A 24,134-nucleotide genomic window follows, 5' to 3' on the forward strand; every position below is an offset into this window, starting at 1 on the left:
CCGGTATTTGTCGAATGGGATATTGAAACATCTGGTCAAGCATTTGGCATCGTATCGTATCAAGTCAGCTATTATGATACAGTACATATTATGAAAACAACTTTTTTTTTTGAAGTGATGGCGAGACATTTGCCTTGAATTATTATTAGAAGTAGAAAAGGAAAAGGGGTTAAGATGAAAACAAGACAAGAAAAAAGAAGAAGGAAAAACTACTCCCAAGTCCCCAGACCCCCAACACCCAACAACAAAGAGACCTATTCTGAATTCTTCCAGTGTGTCGACAAAGCCGAGGTTGCAGCAAGAACGGCCCCCATATACTTTGCTTCTTGTAGCTACGCTACAGACTGCAAAGGTGGGTGGATCGGAGTCCCCAGCTCAAGATTACATAACTTGCATATTGGGTCATGGGACCACCTCTCTTTGGAGCAGACTGTTAGCTGTTAGAATCCTGTTGCGCAGCAAATTCCAAGCAAAGAAGCGGGCACTCTGGTTCCGCTTTGGCCTTTAAGGTTGGTCATGCTGCGGTGGCCCTGACCTGATTCGATGGCCACAAACAGCGGCTAGCAGTATACTACACATCAACACACATGTAGCTGGAGTTCTTTGGTGCTGCGTATGTACAAACAGTGAATGGAATCTCTCTTTTGCAGAAGTATAATACATATGCACAATATGGTAGCTTAGCTTGCTTGACCCGTAGGACCATACACTACATTACAACTGCAGCAGCATAGCAGATGGATCGTAGATTTGGGCCTCTGTGGCATGATCATGCCCAGGGTGGAACACCTTTTGACTCTTTGAACTTGCGCCTGCATATAGAAACGTCAGGCCTGGCTCACTCTAGTCGCGATGGCAGAAGCATACTCGGAGATCGTTGAATCAGGTGACTGCCGGAGGTGAACAATGACCGGGAGCAGCTCCGAAGACCGGAGGAAGTTCCTGCAGATGGCGTGGTCGCACATCTTGCGCAGGGCGAAGAGCACGATTCTTAGCGGTGATTCAGTGAGAGCGTCTCGTCTGCTGGGGCTCAGGGCAACAGTAGAGTAACTGCCGACCATCTTCAGCAGCGCCTGTGCAACAAGAAATTGGGATATATTAGAACTATATGTGATGATGCCTTGAAAAAGTTATGCATTCGGCGCATTAATGTAATCCATCCAATCTTCATAGAACACAAAGACAAGCATTCTTCAACAGTTTTATTGATCCACGGTGGGATTAGAAGCGCTCAATGCAGTCAGCAGAGTATGAAAATGAGTAATAAGAAAAGACTAGACATACCTGAATTGCGCCTTGGGAGACAATGTCTTCGCAAAGTTTGTCAGAGTTCCTCACGAGATTACTGAGTGCGCCAGCAGCGTTGCCTTTGGTTTTATCCTCCTCAGGACCAAGAAGTAAAGTGGTGAGTTGAGGTATGGACCGTCTCAATTCTTCATACAGCATGTCATTATGATAAGCAGCATTGCCAACCTGACAAGGCAAGACTCATTTAGCTTAATCCGACACTGGAAACTGGATAGAAAAAAACACTCTGTTAAAGGCATTTTACAAACTTACAGCAAAACATGCGAACTTTCGTGTGCGCTTGTCAGGATCAGAACACCTGTCAACCACGAGCTGGATCACCTTGTTTGCTGCCTGTTACCGCACAACAGCAAAGTTAATATTACTGGCATACAATTTCAGCTGCAAAACAATTAACATATACATATTTCCTTACAAGTGGGCCATAAAAGTAGGAGCTATGGCGGCACATGTTGCCAATGGCACTGCAAGCTTTTGCCCTTATATCAGGGTCCCCATTTGATAAGAAGTTCTTCAAGAATCCAACAAGTCCAGCTTTATCAATGGGTACATAAAAGTCCTGGCCATAAGCAAAATGTATCAGTTTATATATCTAACAAAGTTTGACATCACTACATCAGAATACAGTATATTTACTAGGCATACAAGACATCACAGAGATGACGAGAAATGACAAACCTTTGACATGCGAGCAAGGTCAGAAATAATCATGAGGAAATCAAGCAAAGTCTCCTTTGCTATAGGACCCTCCAGTAATGCAGCTACTCTACTTGGATCTAGAAGACCTTCTTTATGAAGCTGCAAAGCAAGTGGCCTGTAGCCTGCCATTTTTGCCACAATGGCCAAGGGCCTACCTAGATCTTCCATGTCGACATAGTCAAGACAGCGCAGCATACATCCAGGAATGCCAACCTGTATGAGGAGAGAGAAATCACAGAAATGTTCACTTATGAACAAGAAAGAAGTGGAGCCAACTAATCAGACCTCGAGTAGAACTTGAATGTACTGAGGCATGTTTTGCTCGATAGTTTTGAGCATTTCCTTGTTCTCAGTACCAATGCGCCCACCAGGTGATGCAACATTAAGCAGGAAGCCACTATTGATGGATGCAGATGCTGACGGCATGTTTGGAGAACTCTGCACTGCAACAAATGGAAATGCCAAGATATCAACGACTGAGTTTATCAGTTCCCGAACTCCCCTCTTCCCACCACCAAGACCAGTCCAGGCTGCCAATGCCTTAAGGTGTGTATCAGACAACAAGTCAGTTAAGAGCTTTAACTGTTCCCTTCTATACAAAATTTCACGGAATACTCCACCAGGAAGGCATTGAGATAAAGCAGAAAGAGTCCAGACAACTCCCAATGGAGACAACCCACTGCGGTTCGTTGAACTATCTTTCCCGTCAGATATCTCTTTTGAGAAACCATCAGTAAGCAAGCGAATTAGGAGCTGTGGGATGCCAACTGAGCAGGCTTGTTCAATGGCTAATGGCCCGCCCCATTTCAACCTTGTCTCTAGCAGTCCAATACTTCCATCACGGAGTCCAAAAAGATTCAGAAGGCCAGCGTTATATCGACAGAGTGCTTCGCTTCCATCTGATAACCAAAGCTTCAGCAGAGTGTGCAGTGTTGCCATACGAGGAAATAAAGCAAGGGCGGTTTCACAAAGAGAAGATCTGGTTTGTCCACCATTTTCAAGAGAAACAATTGACGAGAGCGCAAGCATTGCTGATGCACAGTGTGGCTGCAGGCAACTCTTCACTGTATCATCAACTGATGAGAGGTGTGCAAGAACTGAGAGCCGGGACCGCTGTTTTTTCTGGGAACTTGTTAGGATAACTGATGCTGAAGACTCTCCCTCTGATTTCAAACATGCAGCTATTGTCGCTAATGCAAGGCAGCAGTGCACTACAAGAGCATGAGGGTTGGATAGTTTGCACTTCTGATTGCTATTCTGCTTGGATTCCTTATTTAAATATGATCCACACAGTGACAATAAGGAAAACATATCAGAGACTATTGTTCCATCTCCACCATATTCTACTGCATCAACATCAGATGGTGAATTCCATGGACGACACATAATGGCACAGAAAGACACATTCTGCAGACAGGCCCTTGAGATAAGCTGAAAAGCAACATGTAGATATAGTAAGAATCAATACAATAGAAAGATGTAAAAATAAGTAAAAAAAACTGCTATATTATTGTATTGCACTTGAAAATGGATTTAGACGCCATCTTATCTATACAAAGAAATTCTGAAATGGGATTTTTTACAATGTTGCTGCTGAAAGTGCAACTAACCAGAAGATCTATGCCATGTAGCACTGGGAGGTTAAGGCTAAGATAGCATTGATCAAGGCCAGGATTTTGACTCCAAGGTGGCAAGGAGTAACTTCAGCAAGTTCCATGTGCTACCCCACGTGAAATTGTTGATAACATATTTAGTTTAATACATATCCAACTGTCAATGCAACAAATTGCAGTTCCAAGATACAAAAATAGAATAAAGATTTTTCCTAATAGTTATTGGTGCAAAAGGATGTTGAGGTAACACCATAAATTCTACGGTTTAGTTTTAGAAGAACACAGGATGATACTTAAACCATGACAGTACAAATACTGAATGGATAAACACAACTCTGTATCATTTTAACATTGGACTTGGCCTACGAAAATGACACATACTACCATGGGAAAGAAACATGTTGAAAAACTTATGACTTCTAGTCAAACAGCATCGAAGAATTACCTGAAGACAAGCATGAATAGCTGATTCTAGACCATTATGCAAGCAGTGGTAAACTGCAACCTGCATTGGTCGTGAGGCGAGAAATGATTTGACAAATATGTTAATCAGATTGGTAGAGTTTGAATCTGCCATTGAACCTTGCTCTTGCATTGAGTGTATTTGTCGCCATGAATTAGCTAAGGGAAATGAAAAATGGTGTGCACCAATGGACATAATGTCAACAGCATGAGCTAGGTACCAAATAGCCTTGCATGCCTCACAAGCAGCAGGTACCATGTTTGTAGAACCTGATATTGTGTCTGAACCCGAAGCTATCAGGCATTCACACAAGAGTTCAAGTAGTTGTGACGTCCTCGCATGATCAATGATCTTGAGGAGACTTTCTTCCACTGGCTTCGGGTCTTCAGATGACATGCTTGCCTTCAACCCAGAGATGACCCGAGATAACATCAAAGCAAGGCAGGCAGTTGACTCACGAGATATTCTTCCAGATGGATCCACTGTAGAAACCAGGATCTGCATATCAAAACTCATAATAATCAAGATAAAGAAGGGGAAACATAACTGACAATAAAACCTGAAGTTGGCATCAAAGTGTTACCTGTGAATAAAGCTCATATAGGGATAACCAATGTCTGTCATAAGATTTTAAAATAACTTCATCATTTGTATCAAGTAGTTTCCGTGCAATTGCCAGGCACTGCCAACAAAAAACATAGTTATACACTGCAAGTTATACCCAAGACATCCTAATAAAGTAAGAAATAATTCTCTTCCCAAAGAGAAGAGACACTGCTTTCATTTGATGAATGTTGGAATATTTTTTATTGTGAACAAAAAACACAGAATTAATGCCAAAAGTACCTTCACCACAAGTCCATAAGCATTTGAAAGCTTAGTTTTGATAATGAGATTTGTAAACTCAAGAAGCAAGCTTATGTCAATTGCCGCATAAGATTGGCATGACCCGGCATCAATTAAATTTTTTATAATTCTGAGTGACTGATTTGCTCCATCAATGTTCAGTTCCCTGTAAAAGTTGAAGCAAGCTTCGGTTGAAGTTAGAGACAAGGCTTGATGAAACCAGAAGAAAAACTTCTGCTGAGTGGACGCTATACAATTGTGTGGAGCAATGCTCCCATTCAAATATTATATCTGTTGTCACGCCTTTATACAGCCCAAATGCTTTTTAGATAAGAAATTACTACTGAACTGATGTAAAATTAGTAGAGGCATACATGATACTATGATAGTGATACAAGGGAAACTCTAGAATTATTCTAGTACCCATGACTACTATACCCTTAACAATACACTAAAGGATAAACACCATGCATTGCAACCACGTTAATCTGCAATAACCATTTTCCTTCATTTTTTCAGAAGATGAGAGCATCAGATCTGAACAGTTCACAAGGACTGGAAAAGCAACGAATCTACCTGGGTGGACTTGGAGTATTAGTAAGCCAAATTTTGATAGGGCTGAGAACGGTTGACAGTGCTTCATTGTCTTCAACAATGCTGTTTGCACCTTCTACTGTTTGTGAAGCTTTTTCCAGTTTATCCAAAGCAGTACACTCTGCAATGAAGTATTCAGAAAGATCACCTAACTGTGTACTTCCAGGGAAGAAACCTGACTGTTATGATCAACACCACTGCCCAAAAATACTACCAGAAGTCAGAATTTGGATATTAACTAACCTGAGGGAGAGCAACTTTCAGGAACAGCACCAGTAGGTGAACCATGGCGGTCCTGAGTTGCTTGCATAGGGCCATCCAATTTTCTGTTAGCTTTTGGTTTATCGGAATCATTATCCCTATTGGTAGCAGTAGTTCTACCTGGCAAACATTAAAAACAGTTCAAGATATACAATTTATGGGAAAATCTCTAAGAAAAAGGATATAAGTTTACTATTTAAATTGCCTACTTTGGGGAGCAGCTGGGGAAGGTTGGTTCCTTGATGTTTGTGTTTCTTCTGTTTTCCGAGTACCTTCAGACCCTCTAGCTTCAAAAGGTGCAGGTCGAGACTCCTGAGTAATTTATGTGGTATTCAAGGCACTGATATCTTCAAAGACTAGGATTCCATAATTTACTTGAGCGTGTAACTAAAGAGGCTTACAGCTGCCGATCCCATTGAATCATCTTTGACAAATGGGTGCTCCAACAATGCTGGCCAGGTTAATCTACTTTGAGGCACCTATTACGTACCACACAGTATTAGAAAAGAAAAGGCACGGATGAACTCATTAGATGGATCTGAAGGGGAAATGCCAGTTATGAGTTTAACCTTGTTGAGTAAACCCTTCAGGAAGCTCTTAAAGTTTGCGCTCATATTATCTGGATATTTTACAGGATCCTAGCAAATCAATGAAATCATATAAAATCAGTTCTGACAATTAAAAAAATGCAAGGATAACAAATAAAATAACTAAATAAGCCTAACCTTGACAATGTGCCGGATAAGTGCATAGACCGAATTTGTATAAAAAGGGGGCTGTCCAACAAACAGTTCATACCTGGTCAACCAAACAATAAATTTAGCTTGATAGATAGATTATCAAACACAAAGTAGAGTAGATGGCACCACGTTGAACCAGGTGCCAAAGGCCAGCAGTATATTAAGATTAAAACTGCACAAAAGGAATGTGATACAATAGTATCTAGAATGTACTAGTATGAGAAGATTCAAAAGCAACCAGGTCTAGATAGGAAAGTGAAGATGTACGTACAAGATGACACCAAGGGACCATAAATCTGCTGTGTGGTTATATGGCTGTTCCCTCACCAGTTCTGGAGCCATATATAAAGGCGTCCCTGCATTGGAAAAGCAAGCTTAGTGAAATGAAGGTTCGACAAACAGAGCTCATCACAATATGACTGTAAGATCAAGCAATATCACTAGAGCATATGCCTCAATGAGATATAAATATGCAATAAGGACCAGGCACAATTCCATATAATGAAATACAGTGCACAGCAACATGTCTTGGAATGTAGTTTGAGATAAACTCTCTGACTGAAAAAAAAACAACTCCAAAATTTGAATGAAATGCATAAAGAGTTCAGATTCATAAATGAACTATGTACCGAAATCATACAGATTTTAGAAAGATGACAAATATAACAGTACAGCTTAAATGCTTAATCACATGATCATTACAGTCTGCTAATTGCTATCACCTTAGTTTTGTGAATCAGAGTATCAGAATGTACATACTTTACCTACAGGCTACAAGACATGGAAATTATTTGTTAAAATGTCAGCTACCAGTGAAGATGAAAAATAGATACCTTTAATGGAGCGTAATACAACAGTATTAGCTGACATAGCACGAGCAAACCCGAAGTCACAAAGCTGTAAATAGGCAAGAAACAATATAAATGGAATTTCAACCATTGTAGCGCAATGGATAAGAATCACAACTTGAAGACATAAACAACAGTAGATAAGTGAACATTAAAGACAAGAATCAAGGCCGTTGGGATGAAAGCTCATTCTAATGAAATGATTAGCCACATCTACCGCCATTATACTATACTATAAGAAATTTAACAGAAAACTTAAACATATCAGATGGAATCGATAAAGTGCATTGAATCATGAAAAATAGGATTGCGTACATTATATGTATATACAGTTGTATGGATGTAGCAAATAGTAACAGACAATTCCTCAATGGATTAGCTACAGCAACATCTTGGAGACATGTTACCTTGAAGCGTCTTTTGTACATTGTACACTAAACAAAAACTTATGAGGGTCACCTAATAAAAACTTCAGGATTCATGAATGGAAATGACAAGACATTGACAGATTATGCATGCCAACATGGAACATAGATTACCTTTACAATAGATCCTTTCCCGATAAGGATGTTCTGAGGTTTCATATCTCGGTGAATAATTCTATTGGAATGCAAGTAATACAATGCTTTCACCTGAAATGAAATGTGCTGAAACCATGAAGGGAAGTCGTCCAAAACAACTGGACTGCTATGGTGCAGGAAGAACACAGAGCTAGAGTGAAGCGCATACCAGCTGCTTAGCAATTGCCTGAACTTGTTCTTCTGGAAGGCATTTATCATCCTCAAGCACCTCAAACAGTTCTCCCTGAGACAAGCATTTTCACTGAAGTTAGACAGCTCTAAACGATTGAAACCAGTCATGAGAAAGGACGAGGTAATCAAACTGAGTTCTTGTGTACCTGAGCAAACTCTGTGACAACACAAAACTCCTGAGGGGTTTCAAAGGCATCGATCATTTCTATTATGTTCTCATGTTTGAGTTTCCTTAGGATCTACAGAATTGTGTACGACAGCAAGCAGTGAGATGGTATCAGTATAATGAGATAAGAAACACCATTGCTTAATGCTAATTTGCTATGTACTACAGTTGCAAGCACAGCCGAATCGCAGCAGACACCACACCAAAATTATAGTTTTCATAGCCACTCCCAATCCTTTTGTTTAACAACAAAACACCCAAATCCGAAGTACATGTAGGACAAAACAGAAATGGTTTACCTCAATCTCCTGCCTAAGGTTGTGTATATCCTTATCGGTCTTCCCGTGCTTAAGAATGAACTTCATGGCGACCGTCTGAATTGGAAGCAAAACAGGAGAAAACAACCTCTATGAAATCCAAATCACACAAAGGAGTTCATCTAATCATCAGATGGGCCCAAATCCAGCGGGTCCAGGACACTGGAGGAGCGGGGGACGCTAACCTGGCGAGTGTACTTGCGCCTGCCCTTGTAAACCTTGCCGAAGGAGCCCTCCCCGACGAGGTCGATGACATGGTAATCTTCTATCCCCATCTCGTGCCCAGCAGGCGCGATAATCTTCGCAAAATCGAAGTAGATACTTGTAAATAGATCAGATCCGATTACAACTAGCCGTTAGGGTTTGGATGCTCGATTTCGCACAGCAGGAAGGGGAGAAAGGCGGCGGGCGTACCTGGTTGGTGCTCGTCGCCGGCGAAAGCCCAGAAAACGGCCCGGGCACCTGGCGTAGGGCGGCGGCGGTCGCCCACTCGGTTTTTGAAATTTTGCCCGCTCCTCAGTCCTCAGTCGTCGCCACTCGCGGAGTGAGAGAGAGAGAGAGAGAGAGAGGGAGGACGGGAGAAGCGAGCACGCGGCGAGCTGAACGGGAGAAGAAAATTTGAACAAAAGGCTTGCCCATTCTAACTGGGCTTGCAGTCGAACTTAAGCCCAATAAGGCTTGCCCAGTCTAACTGGACAGCCCAGAGCAGCCCAGCTTTGCAAAGATCACAGGAACCGTGTCCGTGAGTCCCGACCGCAAAATTCAAATCAGTTCGAGCTACGAACCATTTCAATGGCGACCTGTTCTTCCCCACCCCTTCACCCCAAACCCTAGCGGATCCAGCAGCCCCCCCCCCCCCCCCCTCCATTCCGAGCTGCAAACCCTCTCGGAAATGGCAGCGCCGGCGGCGATGCAGGTCAAGGTGCGTGTTCCAGAGAACGAGGAGGTCGCTCGCTGCCTTCACGAGAAGCGGCTGTCGATGAGGGAGCAGCCGGCCGGTTTCAAGGAGCACCTGGACCGCACGTTTGCCAAAGCCTACCGCAATGTCTGCGCCGCCAATGAGCCCATCCGGACTCTCAAGGAGTTCTCTAAGATCAAGTACCAATTCTTTCCTCCTACTTCCCCAACCCATTCTTTTTTTGTCCGTTGCTGAGTAAATGCTGCATTGAGACAGGAGTTTGATTGGATTTTTTTGTGCGGTTCGTGTTGGTGGGAATTGAGATTCTCTTATTTGAGCTGTAGTTAGACAGGAACCGGATCTAATAAACTGTGATTTCAGTAAAATTTCAGGATTTCTGTGGTTAGCTTACTTTCATATCTTGAGCTTATGGGCTAATATCAGAAATTTGTGTTTGCATTGCTAATCAATTCTGTATCTTTTGTTAGCCTACAATCCACAATGTGCATTATGATTCTATATACATATATTTGTTATAAACTCTCTCTTTTTTTCGTGGTCCAGAACTGTATTACACAAAAGATTTAATTGTAGTCCAGAGCTTTTTGAATAATTTTGATTTACATAGCTGGATGTTTCTAATATTCTCTCACTGTTTACAGTGGTGTGGGGCCATGGCTAATACGTTGTATGAAAGGCTTCTTTCCAGAGTCCAAACAGGATTCTCCAACGAAAGGTAATGTAGCAGGACAGTATGATAACCGTTTTCATGCTTAACTGGGTGCCGTTTGAAAATCCTTTCCTGTTTTTTTTCTTTAGGCACCAATTCTCTCTTCTGTAGAATATGAAATGGTTTTGTTTATTTTAACAGGAAAGAAAACAAGAGTACCAAAATGCCCTAAGCCAAAGAAGAATACTGCTGCTGCTGCTGCTTCTTCTTCTTCTTCTTCTCTTGGTAGCATTATGCTTGCTATTTCGATAGTATAATATCCATAAAAAACATTATACTTTTTGTTTAATTCCAATACTTCTTTTGAAGGCAAGGGACCTCCTCCTAACTTAAATTGTCAGAATATTCAGTTTACTCCTCCATTTTCATCCCAAGGAACATTGGAGCTGCAATCGTGTGGTAAAACGGTATGTTTGAATTTTCTATGGATAAACCTTGTGCTGCACAGTACACCTTTCAGAATTTACATCAGAGTATACCGATTTTTTTTTGTCCCAGGGTTCTTCTGACTTCAGTATGGACAAGGATGTTGTATCAATGGACAATTGTATACTGGCTATGCCACCTTGTCAATCAAGTGAAGAGTTTCTTGAAGCTTACGAGGTTGTTCTGATATTGGATGATCGTGAGAATTTTGGGTTTGTATGACCGTATCCTACTCATATATAAGCATTATATTTGTCCAGATACATCAAAATTTTGCTCTCATGATTATTACATTTTTGCATAGGTATTCCTCAAGAAAAGTTGCTTCAAAAAAGGTTGCGGATAACATTAGTTCGCAGTTTAATGTACCTGTAGAGGTTAGTTATAAACTGACTCTGATTAAATTTTTTGTGGCCTACAATCCTACATACTGTTTCCTAAGTTCATAAAATTGTGGGGGAATTCAGTATTCTGGACCACTGCAGCCTAGGCTACAGCTGGTAGTGCAACTCGCGTGTGTAAAAGTTGTATGCTAAACCCCTTCTTATGATAAATCAAAGACGGGTGATGGGATCTTTCAAAAAAATTGTGGGGAACCTTGCAAGTTGCAACTCGTGTGATTGTAACTTGCTTATAAATATCTTAAACACAAGCATGTCGGTGATGTACCAAATGTGTTTGTTCTTTTTTAACATATATAAAAAAGGTTTATGATGCTTATATTGATCATTTTGTGTTGTGTTCCACAGAAAGTGATTATTATTCTTCTGTTTGAACCTTGTCATCCAGGTTAAACGTTTGCCTGTAGGTGATGGCATTTGGATCGCTCGTCATAAAAAATTTATGACAGAATATGTTCTAGATTTCATTGTTGAAAGGAAAAATGTTGCAGATTTAGGTAGCTCAATTAGAGACAATCGATACAAAGATCAGAAAACGAGGCTGCAGGTACTATATGGACTTGCATTGACTAGTTGTTGTTATAGACCTTGAATGACATTTCCCTCTTCTCTGTACTTTCAATTTAAATTGTTAAATATTCCATGTCTTTGTTGTTATTTGTTTCTTGTGATGACCCCATTCAGTAGTTGAGTCTGGAAGCTAATCATTTGCAAGCGATTCACCGATGCAGCAACGAAATTGATGGTTGATATCAATATATCATGTGTGTGTTTAGCATCATTATCATTGTGGCAAATGTGTAGTCTGTCAAAGAATTCTGTGTAACTTATTTTGCATGTCATGGTACTTAAAAATGGATGTTTTTTTTAACTTTTGCTATGGCTGATGATGTGTAGAGAAATGCTGAAAATGAGGAGATGAAAGGGTATTTTGTCCCTCGAGGCAGTGTATTTGGTCTAGCTTTTCTTGTGCTTTCTCTAATACAGTGATGCACAACTCTCCTCCATGTTCGAGAAAAAGATGATAAAGGGCATGAGAAAATATATGCTTGGTTCTATAGATTGCTCTGTTCCTGGACAAAATGTTTTGTTGTCCTTATTTATTTGAGAAACAATATGATGAGATGTGTTCATTTGTTGTGCCTTGTAGAAATGCAGGTTAAAGAAGCTCATATATCTTGTTGAAGGTGATCCAAACACTTCAAAAGGATCAGCAGCAAGCATCAAAACAGCGTACAAACACTGCTCATTTCACCTGAATTGATAGTGTTAATATTTCATATTACATGAATTATTTAAGAAAGCATATATGTGACCTTTTAGCTGTGTCATGTCGTTTATTTTCAGCTGCTTCACCACTGAGATTTTAGAAGGATTTGATGTTATCCGTACCAGTGGGTATACTGATACCATGAGAACATATGGTTATCTTACACTCTCAATAATTGATTACTACAGCACAAATTTCCACAGTCTTGATAACAGTGCATGTATATGCCCAACCTATGATGAGTTTGAGAGACATTGTCGTTCCCTTCAGAAGAAAACAGTGAGCCAAATATTTGCTCTGCAACTTATGCAGGTTACATGTCAAAATAAGCCCTCTTTACAAAAGTTAGCCAGCTGCTTCATGTGATGTCATAGTTGAATGTGAGATATTATCCTCATTGAATATACATGCAATGCAGGTGCCACAAGTAACAGAGAAAGTTGCATTGACTGTTATAGAGTTCTATCCAACTCTTTTCTCACTCGCAAGGGCGTACTCCATGCTTGTCAGTCTTCTCTTACTTCTAATTTTCATTCTACTTTTCAAGTTACGACACTCATTGTCATAACACTTGTGCACTGACATTTCTTTGAACTAAATTTTTACCTTTATGATTTTGAAGGAAGGTGATATCCATGCCCAAGAGGAGATGTTGAAGAACAAGAGCAAGATGATAAATGCAGGGGCTAGTAGAAACATCTTCAAGCTTGTCTGGGGTGATGGATGTCAATCTTCAGGGCTCAGTTTGGACTAACCAACTTAAGTGACAATATCACCGCCTTGGTGATCTTGAACCATATTTTTGTGTGGTTTACTAGCCCCTTATGCTCAGATATTCAATTGCTAGGCTTTCGTATTCTGAAGGCAAATGATCCAATTGAACACTGACCGTTTTGGAGCATGTAGTCACCGATGAAGTGTCTGAAAGTGTCTCACTGTTGTCGTCTCCAGGTTGCACAAGATGCAATGTTCTTGGGATGAGATGTGTAGTGTTTCATTATGTACATCTGTTGACTTCTACTCCCTTCCTTGCGTTATGAGATGTCGCTTGTTATCTTGTCGTTTTTTTTCTGTTTACACTGAAAATTGACCGGATAACATTGCAAACTGCATCCAGCGTTTTGCTTTCATCCACGAGCTGAAAGCAGTTCTTGCCGGTTGTTTCATCCAAGTGTGCACATCTTTACTTGAGCGGTTGAGCTTCTGATGCTGCCACGTCAGTAATGTAGCCTTGGAATTATTATTGTAATAACATGGTGAAAATATATGTATGTGATCTTTATAAATTACTGACAATAGTGCAAAGTACTACCGTTGTTTTCTGCACTGGTATATTTGTTGAGCGTGGCGGAGCCTGTATAGGATTGAGATATCAGGCCTCACATCTTGTCATGTACTAGTCAAATCACTAAGGGCCTATTCGTTACAGCTCACAATAGCTTTATAAGCTGTTTTTTTTATCAAACATTTATTTTTAAAACAGCTTCATGGACTTCATGGATAAAGTTGTGTTTCTTCTCTCACAAAAACATGAGTTAGGATGAAGCTTCCCTCATTTCTCTATCTTAACTATGCATGAAGTAATTAGTGAAGCTATTTTACCAAACACTTTTTTCAAAACAGCTCAGTTTCATCTAGAAAGTTGCTCATGAAGCTTTTTAATAAGAAAACAGCTTTACTAGTGAAGATGAGATGTGCTAAATAAGCCTTAAGTAGCAGTCATAATATTGCAAACTCAACAGCCCTGAAAGCTAATTGCTACTTCCTGTTACATTATAGGCCTCTTTGGCTTAAGTTAAAACCTGCTCTGAACCCTACATATAGAGAGTAAAATTGAACAGTTTTAAATAGAGGATGAAACAGCATAAAAGTTTGATTTCTCAATTGAAGGAAGCGTTTCAGATCTCAGGACTTTTTTTTTTTTGGGCTTAGGTGGTTCGCACTGGTGGGTTGGGTTTGAACATTGGGCCTGAAGCGTGAGCCCAACTAGGCCTGGCCTGCGATGCGTTGGAGTGAATGAACGAACTTTGATCCTTCTCTGAGAAGCTCATCATCGTCATCAAAACTTCCAAAACCCGACCGCAAACTGCAAACCCCCTCGAATCACCCCCGCAATGGCGGGCTCTTCCTCCTTCCTTCTCCTAAACCCCAAACCCTAGCTTCGGATACCGATTCCCGAATCCCCAATCCAGCGCGATCCGCCTCCACTGCCGTGCACCAATCCCCCGTGCGATCACGATGCGGCCGCCGCCGAAGAAACCAAAGGAAGTGCAGCCGGTGCCGAAGCAACTCAAGGTGCATAACCCGGAGAATGAGTCCCTCTCTCGCTTCTTCCTGGAGAAGTGGCGGGCGATGATGCAGGAGCCGGACGGGCTCTCGCCGAACAACTACCTCGCCTTCGCCAACGCCAACCGCAGCCTCTGCTCCTCCAAGGAGCCAATCCGAACCCTCAAGGACTTTTCGAACGTCAAGTAAGTATTACTTTTCTGAAATCGTTTCCGTGAAAAACTTCCGTGCTCCTCCTCCCTCTCCCTCTCTCTCTCTCTCTCATGGTATTGAAATGCCCCAGTTGAAGCTGCCGTTTGATGGATTTTGTTTCGTGCCAAGCGGATGCCTTGTTTTGGCGAGGATGTTTCATTTCGAGCTGACATTACAGAGAAAATTGTGGCTGAAGGATCGTTTCTGCTTGCTCCTAATGCTTGAATACCTTAAGGCGAACGAATCGGTTTGTGATTTGCCGTGTAGACATGTTCATTTCGCTAATTGGAATTCGGGGTACATACGTGGTTCTACCATCTGCATAGTGATGTAGGTGTGTTCATTTGGTTGACTTGAACATCTCTGGAACTCGCTGGTTGTTTTTAAAATCTCAGAATGTAGCATGGCATATTTAAGCCTGCAATGTTCAGTTACTATGTAAGGTCTGCTAGGCGGCTATATCTACATTGTGATTTCTCACCCAAACATAATCCGTTAGAAACCAGAAAGGCAGAAACCACCATTTCTTGTTCTTTTTTCAACCTAGTGTTATCTTATAAATGAGGGTCTGACTTCTGAGAGATTTATTTATCCCTTGTGTTGCGTTAGAACAATGAGCCTGAATTTTGCGGTATCATAAGGCATTTTTTCAACGTAGTGTTGCATCATAAAGTTTATCCTTATTGTGTTTTACCATTGTTGTCAGGGGTGTGGGACCATGGCTCATACAACATATGAAAAGTTTCTTTGCAGAGTCGAATCAGGATTTATCTCCTGCAAAAGGTATGTTTCACTATTTTTATGGTTGACTGTGAGTTCTTTGAAAACCCTGTTTCTCTGAATTTTGTCATTTGTTGTTATAGGAAAGAAACCAAAAATGAAAAAACGTTATTTGCCAGGGAAGAACACTGCTGCTTATGCCATACTAATAACACTCCTTAGGTATGATTTCTTTGAGGTATATACCGTATATGTTGTCTATGAAAGACAACTGTATTTTTAGTAGGGAGGTTGAATATTGATGTTTATTCATAGGGGCAGGAGAAAGATACCTAAGTTTTCGAGAAAATATTTAAGATAATATAACAATGGAATTTTCTTATAGGGCAAAGGCTAACGGGAAAGATTTTATGATGAAACAAGAGCTTATTGATGCTGCTGAAGCCAGTGGACTATCACGAGACGCGATTGGGTACTTTTTCTCATTGATTTCCTGCTGTGTTTGGTACTCCTGCTATGTTTGATGTGTTACTAAGTAGCTACTTTTCATTTTAATCAGTCCAAATAAAAGTAAAGCAAAACAGAGTTACGGGAAGGACTGGTACACTGGTTGGAGCTGCATGAAGACACTACAATCTAATGGACTTGTCACCAAGTCAAGTAACCCAGCAAAGTATAGTAATACCCGACATTCTCATTTTCCATTTGTGTGGGTCCTATACACTCATTCCACAGTTATTATTATTTTTTTGGCAAAGTAATACCGGACTGTACAAAAGGTTACACATAAATCCTCATGATAGAAGTAAAATTTAGAGAAAATTACCCCACAGCTTGTTATAAGTACAAATTTCATAGGTATATCTTTTGGCTCTGCAATTTGCTGCTACATTACACAACATGATGGCATCAATGCTAGCACTACACACTGTTAAAACGATCTTTAAAGAACCCACCAGATTTGCTCCCAAGGGCTAGAGACATTATCACATCAATATTTTTTCTTATTTGTTAGAAGGAAGAAACTCAATATGCTAACACATTAAAGTGATTTTGTATACTAGCAGATAACTTGGCCATTTCATATTAGATTTTGCTGTGGGCATTTGGAAGCCTAATGATCTCTTTCCTTCTGCAAATGGTATTGGAAGATTTTATTTAAGTTTAACTACAGTATAACATTAACTCTATCATGGGTTAGTGGACCTGTAAAGGCTGCAATAGATGCAGCACCAGCATGATTCTTAGACCTACCATCTTTTTTGCCATACAAACGGGATCCCATTCTGATCTATCTTGGTATTTAGTTATTTCCTCTGGTACAATGGTCTTTTATTTGTGTCCACTTTTTATCATATGCAACTTTCAACTATGCACATTATCTATCTACTTTGATTTTTGTTATAAGGCATCCACATTCTTTTGAGATGCTAAACATCGGTTGGAGCTGACTAGGTGAGTTTTGTAGGTATAAGCTAACTCGAGAAGGGGAAGGCACTGCGCGTGAATGTCTTTCACGGTCTGGATTGGATGATTCTCACAACACATCTGCTATGAATCCTTCTGTTTCTAGGCACAGTCCTGAGCTTGTTGGTGGCAGTTCTCTGACAAAAAAAAAGAGCAGTTGCTATCATCAAGTTCAAACTACTGTAAGGACTACCTTTTTTCAAAACTGCTTTTGTTTCCCGTGCTAACAATAAGATACATACAAGAGACCATTTCACAGATTCTTCTGTATGTTTAGGTATTGTGAAAGACATAAAGGCGTGCTCTAACAGTCTTCTTCAGTTATTATTTGATGAAGTTTTTTTTTTAAGGCAAAAAATGTGGGGGAGATCCCCACAACATTTCATTTTATAAATATTTAAAGCCTTCTGTCTTGATCCTGGTCTGACACAAACAAAAGTACTTTTCAGTTGTCAAACATCAATAGCAGAGCAATGTTTAACTATCAAAACATTACTTCAAAACATGTAGTCTTTCATATATTTAGTTTAGTCTACATACTTACATGCTCCGACAGAATATTGTAGCTACAACAATAATGTGACACCTGACAAGGAAATAATTTCGATTCTTTTAAATCTTTTTTGTCCATGCGAGCTATACGTATTCCTGGAGATTAAACCTTTTACAGTTTATAAGGTGGTTTTTAACTTTCTTTTTTTTTCTTAATTACAATTCCTTCTTATAATAAAATATACCCCTCATCAAATATGTGACTGTAGATTTACTTGCACTAGTAATCTAAATATACTGTTTACACAGTTGATATAATTTCAGCTAGTATTTCAATTTCTTGGCATATTTTTCCATAATGTAGATCTATGATACATTCGTAACTCATGGTTTCTCGACCATGTGTAGAATTACGAAGGAATCATTTGCTGCGATTCAGATTCAGAAGAGCCATGTGGAAAAAATATTCCCCTAAAAGGTTTCAATTGGTTTTTTGTTCATATCGCATAATTTCTCGTAGAATCATGCTTACTTTTTTGTTCTGCTGCTCTCTAATTTATTCTGGTTACTAGTTGCATGTTCTAAAAAAATTACCGAAAGGGGTTCTACCAAAACTGAAACATGCAATCCTGTTCTATGGATATCACTACGTTTCCTATTTGGATTGTACAAAAATATCGAAACATTAGTGTCATTCCCTACCAGTCTGGTTGATTCTGATACTTTAATGCAGGCAAGGAGCCTGTTACTAGTTGTGGACTGCCGGATATTCCTCTTCCATTCCAAGGAACACCCAAGCTGCAATCTTCTACAATGGTATGCCTGACTTTTGATTGAGAAACTTTCTCAAGAAACGTTCTTTTTCCTTAAAATTTTCAATTCAAATATTACTATTGTTCTGCATCTGCTGCTGCTAGGGTTGTGCTAAACTAGCTATGCCACCTCGTCGAGCCAATGAAAACTTTCTTGAAGCTTATGAAGTTATTTTAATATTGGATGATCGTGAAAAATTCGGGTCTGTATCATCATATCCTACTCTCACCAAGAAATTTTGTATCTACTTTTGTATATTTGTAGTTATCTTTGATCTTTAGGTGGGATATCTCATTGAATGCATAACATTAAAAGAAAAATGGCCCTTATGTGTTTGTAACCTTGGTACAAGTTTCATTGGTTATGATGACTGGTCTGGTTTACCATTCTACTCCCTCCGTTCCAAATTATTAGATGTTTTGGCTTTTCTAGATACAATTACTTTTATTATGCATCTAGACATAATGTATATCTAAGTGCATAGCAAAAGTCATGAATCTAGAAAAGCCAAAACATCTTATAATTTGGAACGGAGGTAGTGTTTTGTACGAAACTGTAATATATGACTTGACTTCCATAGGTTCATAGATTATTGGAGAGAGAAAATGATTTTTTGTTATTTTTTTAAATAATCATGTTATGACTGCTCTGCATTGTTTTTTTTGTTGGAATTCAGTATATTTTCTCTGCATGGAATTGGTTCTCATGTATTTTATTTGTGTAGTTGGATGTGTCATCATTGGAATTTAATGTGTTTGCTTTGCGTGGAATCGGGTTCTCATGTTTGTTATCTGTTTGTGCAGGTCTCGTTCAAGAAAAGTTGCTGATAACATTCGTTCACAGAGCCATTTTGGTGTAGAGGTTAGTTCTGATCAGAGTTTGCACACTCCTCTATATCATGTACTAGTACTACTTTCTCTCTGCTGTAGAAATGAAAATGGGGGCACAGTTATACTGATTAGGGATATCTCATATATGATGCCAAACCTAGAGCCCAGAGCTTGACACACAATTTCATTTGCCACTACATTTCCCCGCTTTCGTGTTTATGCCTCTATTACATAGTTTGTTTCAAAATATGCCGTTTGAGTCCTAATTCCTTCCGTCAAGGATCTTTGACTATTAAGAAACTACCTGAAAAAAATATAAAAAAAAACTATTAGAAATGAAAAAAAGGGAAAATGACATAAAGTACAGTGAAATTTTGGTATAAATAAGAAGATAACTTGGTCAATATTTTTGTCTGTTTCAACCACTCATGCTCACAGCCTACAGTGTGGCATGTGGCATCAGTACCTAATGTCACATTGTGGACAGTGTTGCAAGTCATTGGATTAATTTTTTTTGTATAAATGTCCAGAATTTGTCCTCTTGGATATAGTTTTTGTTCTTTTTTAACATAAGAAAGGTTGAGGTGTGATGCTTGATTGATTCGTTTGTGTAATGTGCCAGAGAAAGTGCTGTTAATTCTTCAGTTTGAACCTTGTCATTCAGGTTAGACAGTTACCTGTGGGAGATGGTATTTGGATTGCCCGTCATAAGGAAGATCACGCAGAGTATGTTCTTGATTTCATTGTTGAAAGGAAAGAGGTTACAGATTTAGATGGCTCAATTGAAGACAACCGATACAAAGATCAGAAATTCAGGATGCAGGTGCCTTCTGAACTTGCATTTGCTTCTGCTGTTGTTATAACTTATAAGCCTTGAACCTTCACTTCCATATCCTTATTTGTACATCAGCTGATGACACTTATACTATTATTATTTCCTTTTTATTCTTTTATTTATATTTTTTCCCTTTCTGTTGGTGTCTCATGTTGGGTTTTATTTCTAGCCTACCCCAACTTTCGTGGGACTGAAAGGCTTTGCTGTTGCTATTCTGATTATTGGTGAATTACCTATGCTGCAATTGGATTGGTGTGTAAAATCATGTGTGTTTGGTGCCATGATCTCATATGTGGCAGTCATTCAAAGACTATCATGTGTGTTTGGTGCCATGATCTCATATGTAAAATCATGTGTGGCAGTCAGTTTGAACCTAAAGAAATTTTGGATTTGATAAGGAGTGCTCCAATTTGAGTTGCACTTTGCAGCTGTTGGATGTGAGGATGTCATTGGCCAGTCCAATATGTCCTTATTCTAACATTTCACAGAGGTTATGTTTTATTCTTTTGTTATCTTGAATTTAAAGGCTATAAACTAAAGTATCTCATCCCTGGCAATGACATGACAAAGGGTATGGTAACTTAAGCATGAATCTATAAATTGTAAACCTTGTCACTGACATTGTGTCTGTTGTCCATGTTGATGGAGTTTCAGAGCTTACCAAGTTCCTCTAGCATATATTGTTTATTTTAGCCACAGCTTGACACAGTACTTTCATTTGTTATTCCTCTGTAGAAATGCGGGCTGAGCAAGTTGATATATCTTGTTGAAGGTGATCCAAACCGTGCACCACATAGGGTTAAAACAGCGTATGTCACTGCTCAAGTAACCTGAGCGATCAATATTATGTGCATAAGATGTATGGTTTTTTAATTGCTCTGCCATTTATTTTCAGCTGTTTCACCACTGAGGTTCTTGATGGATTTGACGTTCAGAGAACTACCGGGTTTGCTGATACTCAGAAGAGATATATTGACCTTACACATTCAATAATAGCATACTATGATGCAAATTTCTCTATTGTTGGTAAAACTTCTCATGTTTGCCCAACCTATGATGAGTTTAAGAGAGAGTGCTGTGAGCTTAAGAAGAAAACAGTGAGCGACATATTTTCCCTTCAGCTTATGCAGGTAACTTGGCAATACTTAAAGAATGTTAGTCAGCTGGTTCATTCTATGTCATGGTTGAATGCAAATTTGTCATGAACGAATATAAATACGATGCAGGTGCCAAAAGTAACAGAAGAAGCTGCACAAGCTGTTGTAGAGCTCTATCCAACCCCTTTCTTACTGGCAAAGGCATACTCGATACTTGTAAGTCCTCTGCCCACTAAATGTTTTGTTTCCATTTAAATTCAATAAAATGGCTGCAGTACATTCCATCTCATTTGTGTTGCAGTGCTATTGTGTCCCATAAAATACTTGTAACACATCTGTGAACCAGAGCTAACCTTCGCCATGTTGTAGGATGGTGATATCCCTGCACAAGAGAAGATGTTAAAGAACAAGAACGAGATGGTAAATGCAGGAGCAAGCCGAAACATATTTCACTTTATCTGGCGTGATGGAGGAAATACTGTGGACCCAGTTCCGAACTAACTGAACTTGGTGGCTTATGATTCATCGTCTTGGTGATCTTGGCGCCATCTTTTGTAGTATAGCTCACTAGCTAGCTTGCTCTGCTATCTCCAAGATTTAGCCGCAAGGCTCCCCCATGTTCTGAAGCAAATGACCGCCGTAGAACACTAAAGATCTCGGAGGATGTAGTCACTAGGTAAAGCCTTTGACATAATTCCACGTTGCGTTTAGAGTAATCTGCTGTGGTGTCGTGATTGTACAGTATGGGAGTACCGTGGAATGAAGTGGATTCTTCATTCTTGGATTATGTGGTCGGGGTTTCATAAATATCGCTTACTCGGTTGTCTGGATTATGTGCTGTCTCGAGCTACCTATGGGCTTTGTTCGAGTGATAGTCGACAGGATAGCATAAAGATCGCAGTGTGCCTACATCCTACAGGGTATGGGTTCACTTGATGATGCATGTGGTGATAACAATAATCCATGGTCGGCGCCTTGTCTGGTCGGTGTTTGATGCCTGTTTGGTCATCTTTGGCTGAGGCTCTCCTCTCCTACTGTGCTACATACAATGATCAGGTAAACAATGTTGTTTCAGTTACTTTTGATTCGAGCGTTTATCTCCTGCTGTCCTACATACAACCGATTCGTGCAGTGAATGGCACCGGAACATGGTGGAGTGGAGAGAAGTCACCAGGACCCGGTGGCTGGCAAGTTGGGCAACGGATGGGTGCTACGTCATCGACTGATACATATACGGCGGCGCACCAGAATCAGGTTCCATTCCATTCCAGTAACATATAGTACCCCTGTTGCAGCCGTAAGCAGTGCGTAATAATAGTAATTTAAAAATGATCAATTATGGGTTAATATATTCCCTCCGTCCCTGAAAGCTGCAATTTCTAGAGTTGTCCTAAGTCAAACTTTTACAACTTTAACCAAATTTATAAAAAAATGCTAAGATTTATAGTACCAAATTAATACCATTAAATTTATTATAGAATATATTTTCGTAAGATACTTATTTTATGTCATAGATATTGATACTCTTTTCTATAAAATTGGTCAAAGTTAGAAAAGTTTGACGGACACAGATTCTAGAAGTTGAAGCTTTCGGGGACGGAGGGAGTAATTCCTAATCTGGTTGGCACGCCTTTTCATGGACTACTCCTAGAGTGGTCACTAGCAAAACGGCAGTGGCATGGACACCGGATGGCGGTTTTGAAAGAATGAATAGCATTGAATAACGGCAGGAACGGAAAAAAAGATCTCGCGCCAACGCCACACCACACACCATACCGGGGTAGCTTTGGCGAGTGGCGCCAGGCAGACGCAGGCGTGCCGCGTCGCGACACCTACTGGTGTGTGCTGATCATTCCACGCCGCGCCACGGGTCCAGTCCAGCTCCAACCCAACACCCAAGCGACGCCAGAACAAAAGGATGCCTTGGCAGCTGAGTGTCCATCCAAACCAACGCAAGAGCGGCTTCCTCTTGTCGCCGCGCCACCCCCGAACAAAACCCCCCACACGCATCCAAGCCACCGGGTCCGCTTCCGTTTGTCCGTTCGTATCCGTTTGTTCGCTGCTGCTGCTGCTGCTGGCGTGCGTCCATGCCATGCAGGACAAGGCGCAAGGCGGGCGGGGACGAGAACAGAGCCAGCGGTCGCGGTCAGGGTCAGGGTCAGGTGGGGAGGCGTGGAGCGGTGATGAAATGAGATGGCTGGCCGTGTCCGTGGCCGATGGGCGCAAGCGCAAGGGTCCGTCCAAGGAGGTGTGGCCGGGTGTGATGCCTCCAAACTCCGAGGCATCGGTTTCCGGGTGCCGACGACGACGCCCAAAGCCCCAAAAGCCAAAAGCAAGCACCGCGACAAGGCGCAAGGCGCCACCGTACGGGCCAACTCGCGTGCACGCCTGCTGCAAACCCTACTGCATCTGCATGCTTCCCACCACTAGTTGCTTGCTCGTGGTAGTACCCACCCCAGCCCATACCCATCCATCCATATCTACTCCTAGATGGACCTGCTCCCGCCTAATCGTAACTCTGTCTCGTTCTGTTCGCTTCTGTCTTGTTCTGTTCGTTTCGTTTGGCCTGGCCTGCCTTGTTGGCTCCATACCTTTGCTAGCTGGCCTACTCTAGTTTAGCTAGGTTCTAAGGTTCATCATATCCGTCCCTTCCTTCTGTGCAGTAAACTGTAGTAAGGCCCTGTTTAGTTTGCCCCTCAAAATTTTTTCATCCATCCCATCGAATCTTTAGACACATGCATGGAACATTAAATGTATATAAAAAATAAACTAATTACACAGTTTGGTTTAAAATCGCGAGACGAATCTTTTAAGCCTAGTTACTCCATGATTATTAGCCTTAAGTGCTACAGTAACCCACATATGCTAATGACAGATTAATTATGCTTAATAGATTTGTCTTGCAGTTTCCTGACGAGCTTTGTAAAAACTCATCCGACATCCTTCCGACACATCCGATGTGACACCCAAAAAATTTTTATCAGCAATCTAAACAGGGCCTTAATATATAATGCTAATGATGTGCGTGTGATGCGTGTTGCTTCCTCGCGAAGCGTTCTTTGGCCTTGTT

At 40.6% G+C, this 24,134-nt stretch overlaps 3 protein-coding genes across 4 annotated transcripts; 2 read left to right on the top strand and 1 right to left on the bottom strand.

Annotated features, from left to right (window-relative positions):
* On the bottom strand, positions 445-9,205 carry LOC8081326 (serine/threonine-protein kinase TIO). Of its 2 annotated transcripts, none has more exons than XM_002459044.2 (23): positions 9,022-9,205; positions 8,793-8,906; positions 8,590-8,664; positions 8,271-8,363; positions 8,102-8,176; positions 7,912-8,004; positions 7,358-7,421; positions 6,796-6,880; positions 6,510-6,582; positions 6,354-6,422; positions 6,186-6,263; positions 5,994-6,096; positions 5,767-5,904; positions 5,506-5,644; positions 4,930-5,095; positions 4,667-4,765; positions 4,066-4,581; positions 2,293-3,438; positions 1,987-2,220; positions 1,724-1,867; positions 1,561-1,641; positions 1,285-1,473; positions 445-1,073 (listed from the first exon to the last, which is right to left on the bottom strand). In XM_002459044.2, exons 2-23 carry the CDS (start codon positions 8,880-8,882, stop codon positions 828-830), a joined length of 3,996 nt encoding a protein of 1,331 aa, XP_002459089.1. In that variant the 5' UTR covers positions 8,883-8,906; positions 9,022-9,205; the 3' UTR covers positions 445-827. The 2 variants fall into 2 exon arrangements, with proteins under 2 accessions (XP_002459089.1, XP_021313385.1); XM_021457710.1 differs by having other exon boundaries at positions 8,793-8,928.
* On the top strand, positions 9,437-13,621 carry LOC110433489 (crossover junction endonuclease MUS81-like). Its single transcript, XM_021455717.1, has 11 exons — positions 9,437-9,705; positions 10,168-10,241; positions 10,377-10,460; positions 10,545-10,642; positions 10,734-10,873; positions 10,966-11,038; positions 11,451-11,609; positions 12,213-12,295; positions 12,410-12,644; positions 12,751-12,837; positions 12,955-13,621. Exons 1-11 carry the CDS (start codon positions 9,500-9,502, stop codon positions 13,084-13,086), a joined length of 1,371 nt encoding a protein of 456 aa, XP_021311392.1. The 5' UTR covers positions 9,437-9,499; the 3' UTR covers positions 13,087-13,621.
* Positions 14,400-21,897, top strand: LOC8081327 (crossover junction endonuclease MUS81). The gene is made up of 15 exons (XM_021455578.1): positions 14,400-14,803; positions 15,517-15,593; positions 15,674-15,752; positions 15,916-16,002; positions 16,090-16,203; positions 16,999-17,179; positions 17,898-17,967; positions 18,223-18,305; positions 18,407-18,504; positions 19,106-19,163; positions 19,797-19,955; positions 20,703-20,776; positions 20,863-21,097; positions 21,194-21,280; positions 21,434-21,897. The coding sequence occupies exons 1-15, from the start codon at positions 14,571-14,573 to the stop codon at positions 21,563-21,565; spliced, it is 1,767 nt and encodes a 588-aa protein (XP_021311253.1). The 5' UTR covers positions 14,400-14,570; the 3' UTR covers positions 21,566-21,897.

Source organism: Sorghum bicolor, chromosome 3 (genome assembly GCF_000003195.3).
Source record: "Sorghum bicolor cultivar BTx623 chromosome 3, Sorghum_bicolor_NCBIv3, whole genome shotgun sequence".
NCBI lineage: Eukaryota > Viridiplantae > Streptophyta > Magnoliopsida > Poales > Poaceae > Sorghum > Sorghum bicolor.

Excerpts from the sequence above, each read along its gene's own strand:
- LOC8081326 (XM_002459044.2), bottom strand. The coding sequence starts at position 8,882 with ATGGGGATAGAAGATTACCATGTCATCGACCTCGTCGGGGAGGGCTCC. Across the intron at positions 6,264-6,353 it reads TGAAGGGTTTACTCAACAAG|GTGCCTCAAAGTAGATTAAC; the intron begins GTTAAACTCATA and ends GGTACGTAATAG. Across the intron at positions 3,439-4,065 it reads CTATTCATGCTTGTCTTCAG|CTTATCTCAAGGGCCTGTCT; the intron begins GTAATTCTTCGA and ends GTTGCTTTTCAG.
- LOC110433489 (XM_021455717.1), top strand. The coding sequence starts at position 9,500 with ATGGCAGCGCCGGCGGCGATGCAGGTCAAGGTGCGTGTTCCAGAGAAC. Across the intron at positions 10,874-10,965 it reads GATGATCGTGAGAATTTTGG|GTATTCCTCAAGAAAAGTTG; the intron begins GTTTGTATGACC and ends ATTTTTGCATAG. Across the intron at positions 12,296-12,409 it reads GCAGCAAGCATCAAAACAGC|CTGCTTCACCACTGAGATTT; the intron begins GTACAAACACTG and ends GTTTATTTTCAG.
- LOC8081327 (XM_021455578.1), top strand. The coding sequence starts at position 14,571 with ATGCGGCCGCCGCCGAAGAAACCAAAGGAAGTGCAGCCGGTGCCGAAG. Across the intron at positions 15,753-15,915 it reads ATACTAATAACACTCCTTAG|GGCAAAGGCTAACGGGAAAG; the intron begins GTATGATTTCTT and ends ATTTTCTTATAG. Across the intron at positions 20,777-20,862 it reads CCACATAGGGTTAAAACAGC|CTGTTTCACCACTGAGGTTC; the intron begins GTATGTCACTGC and ends ATTTATTTTCAG.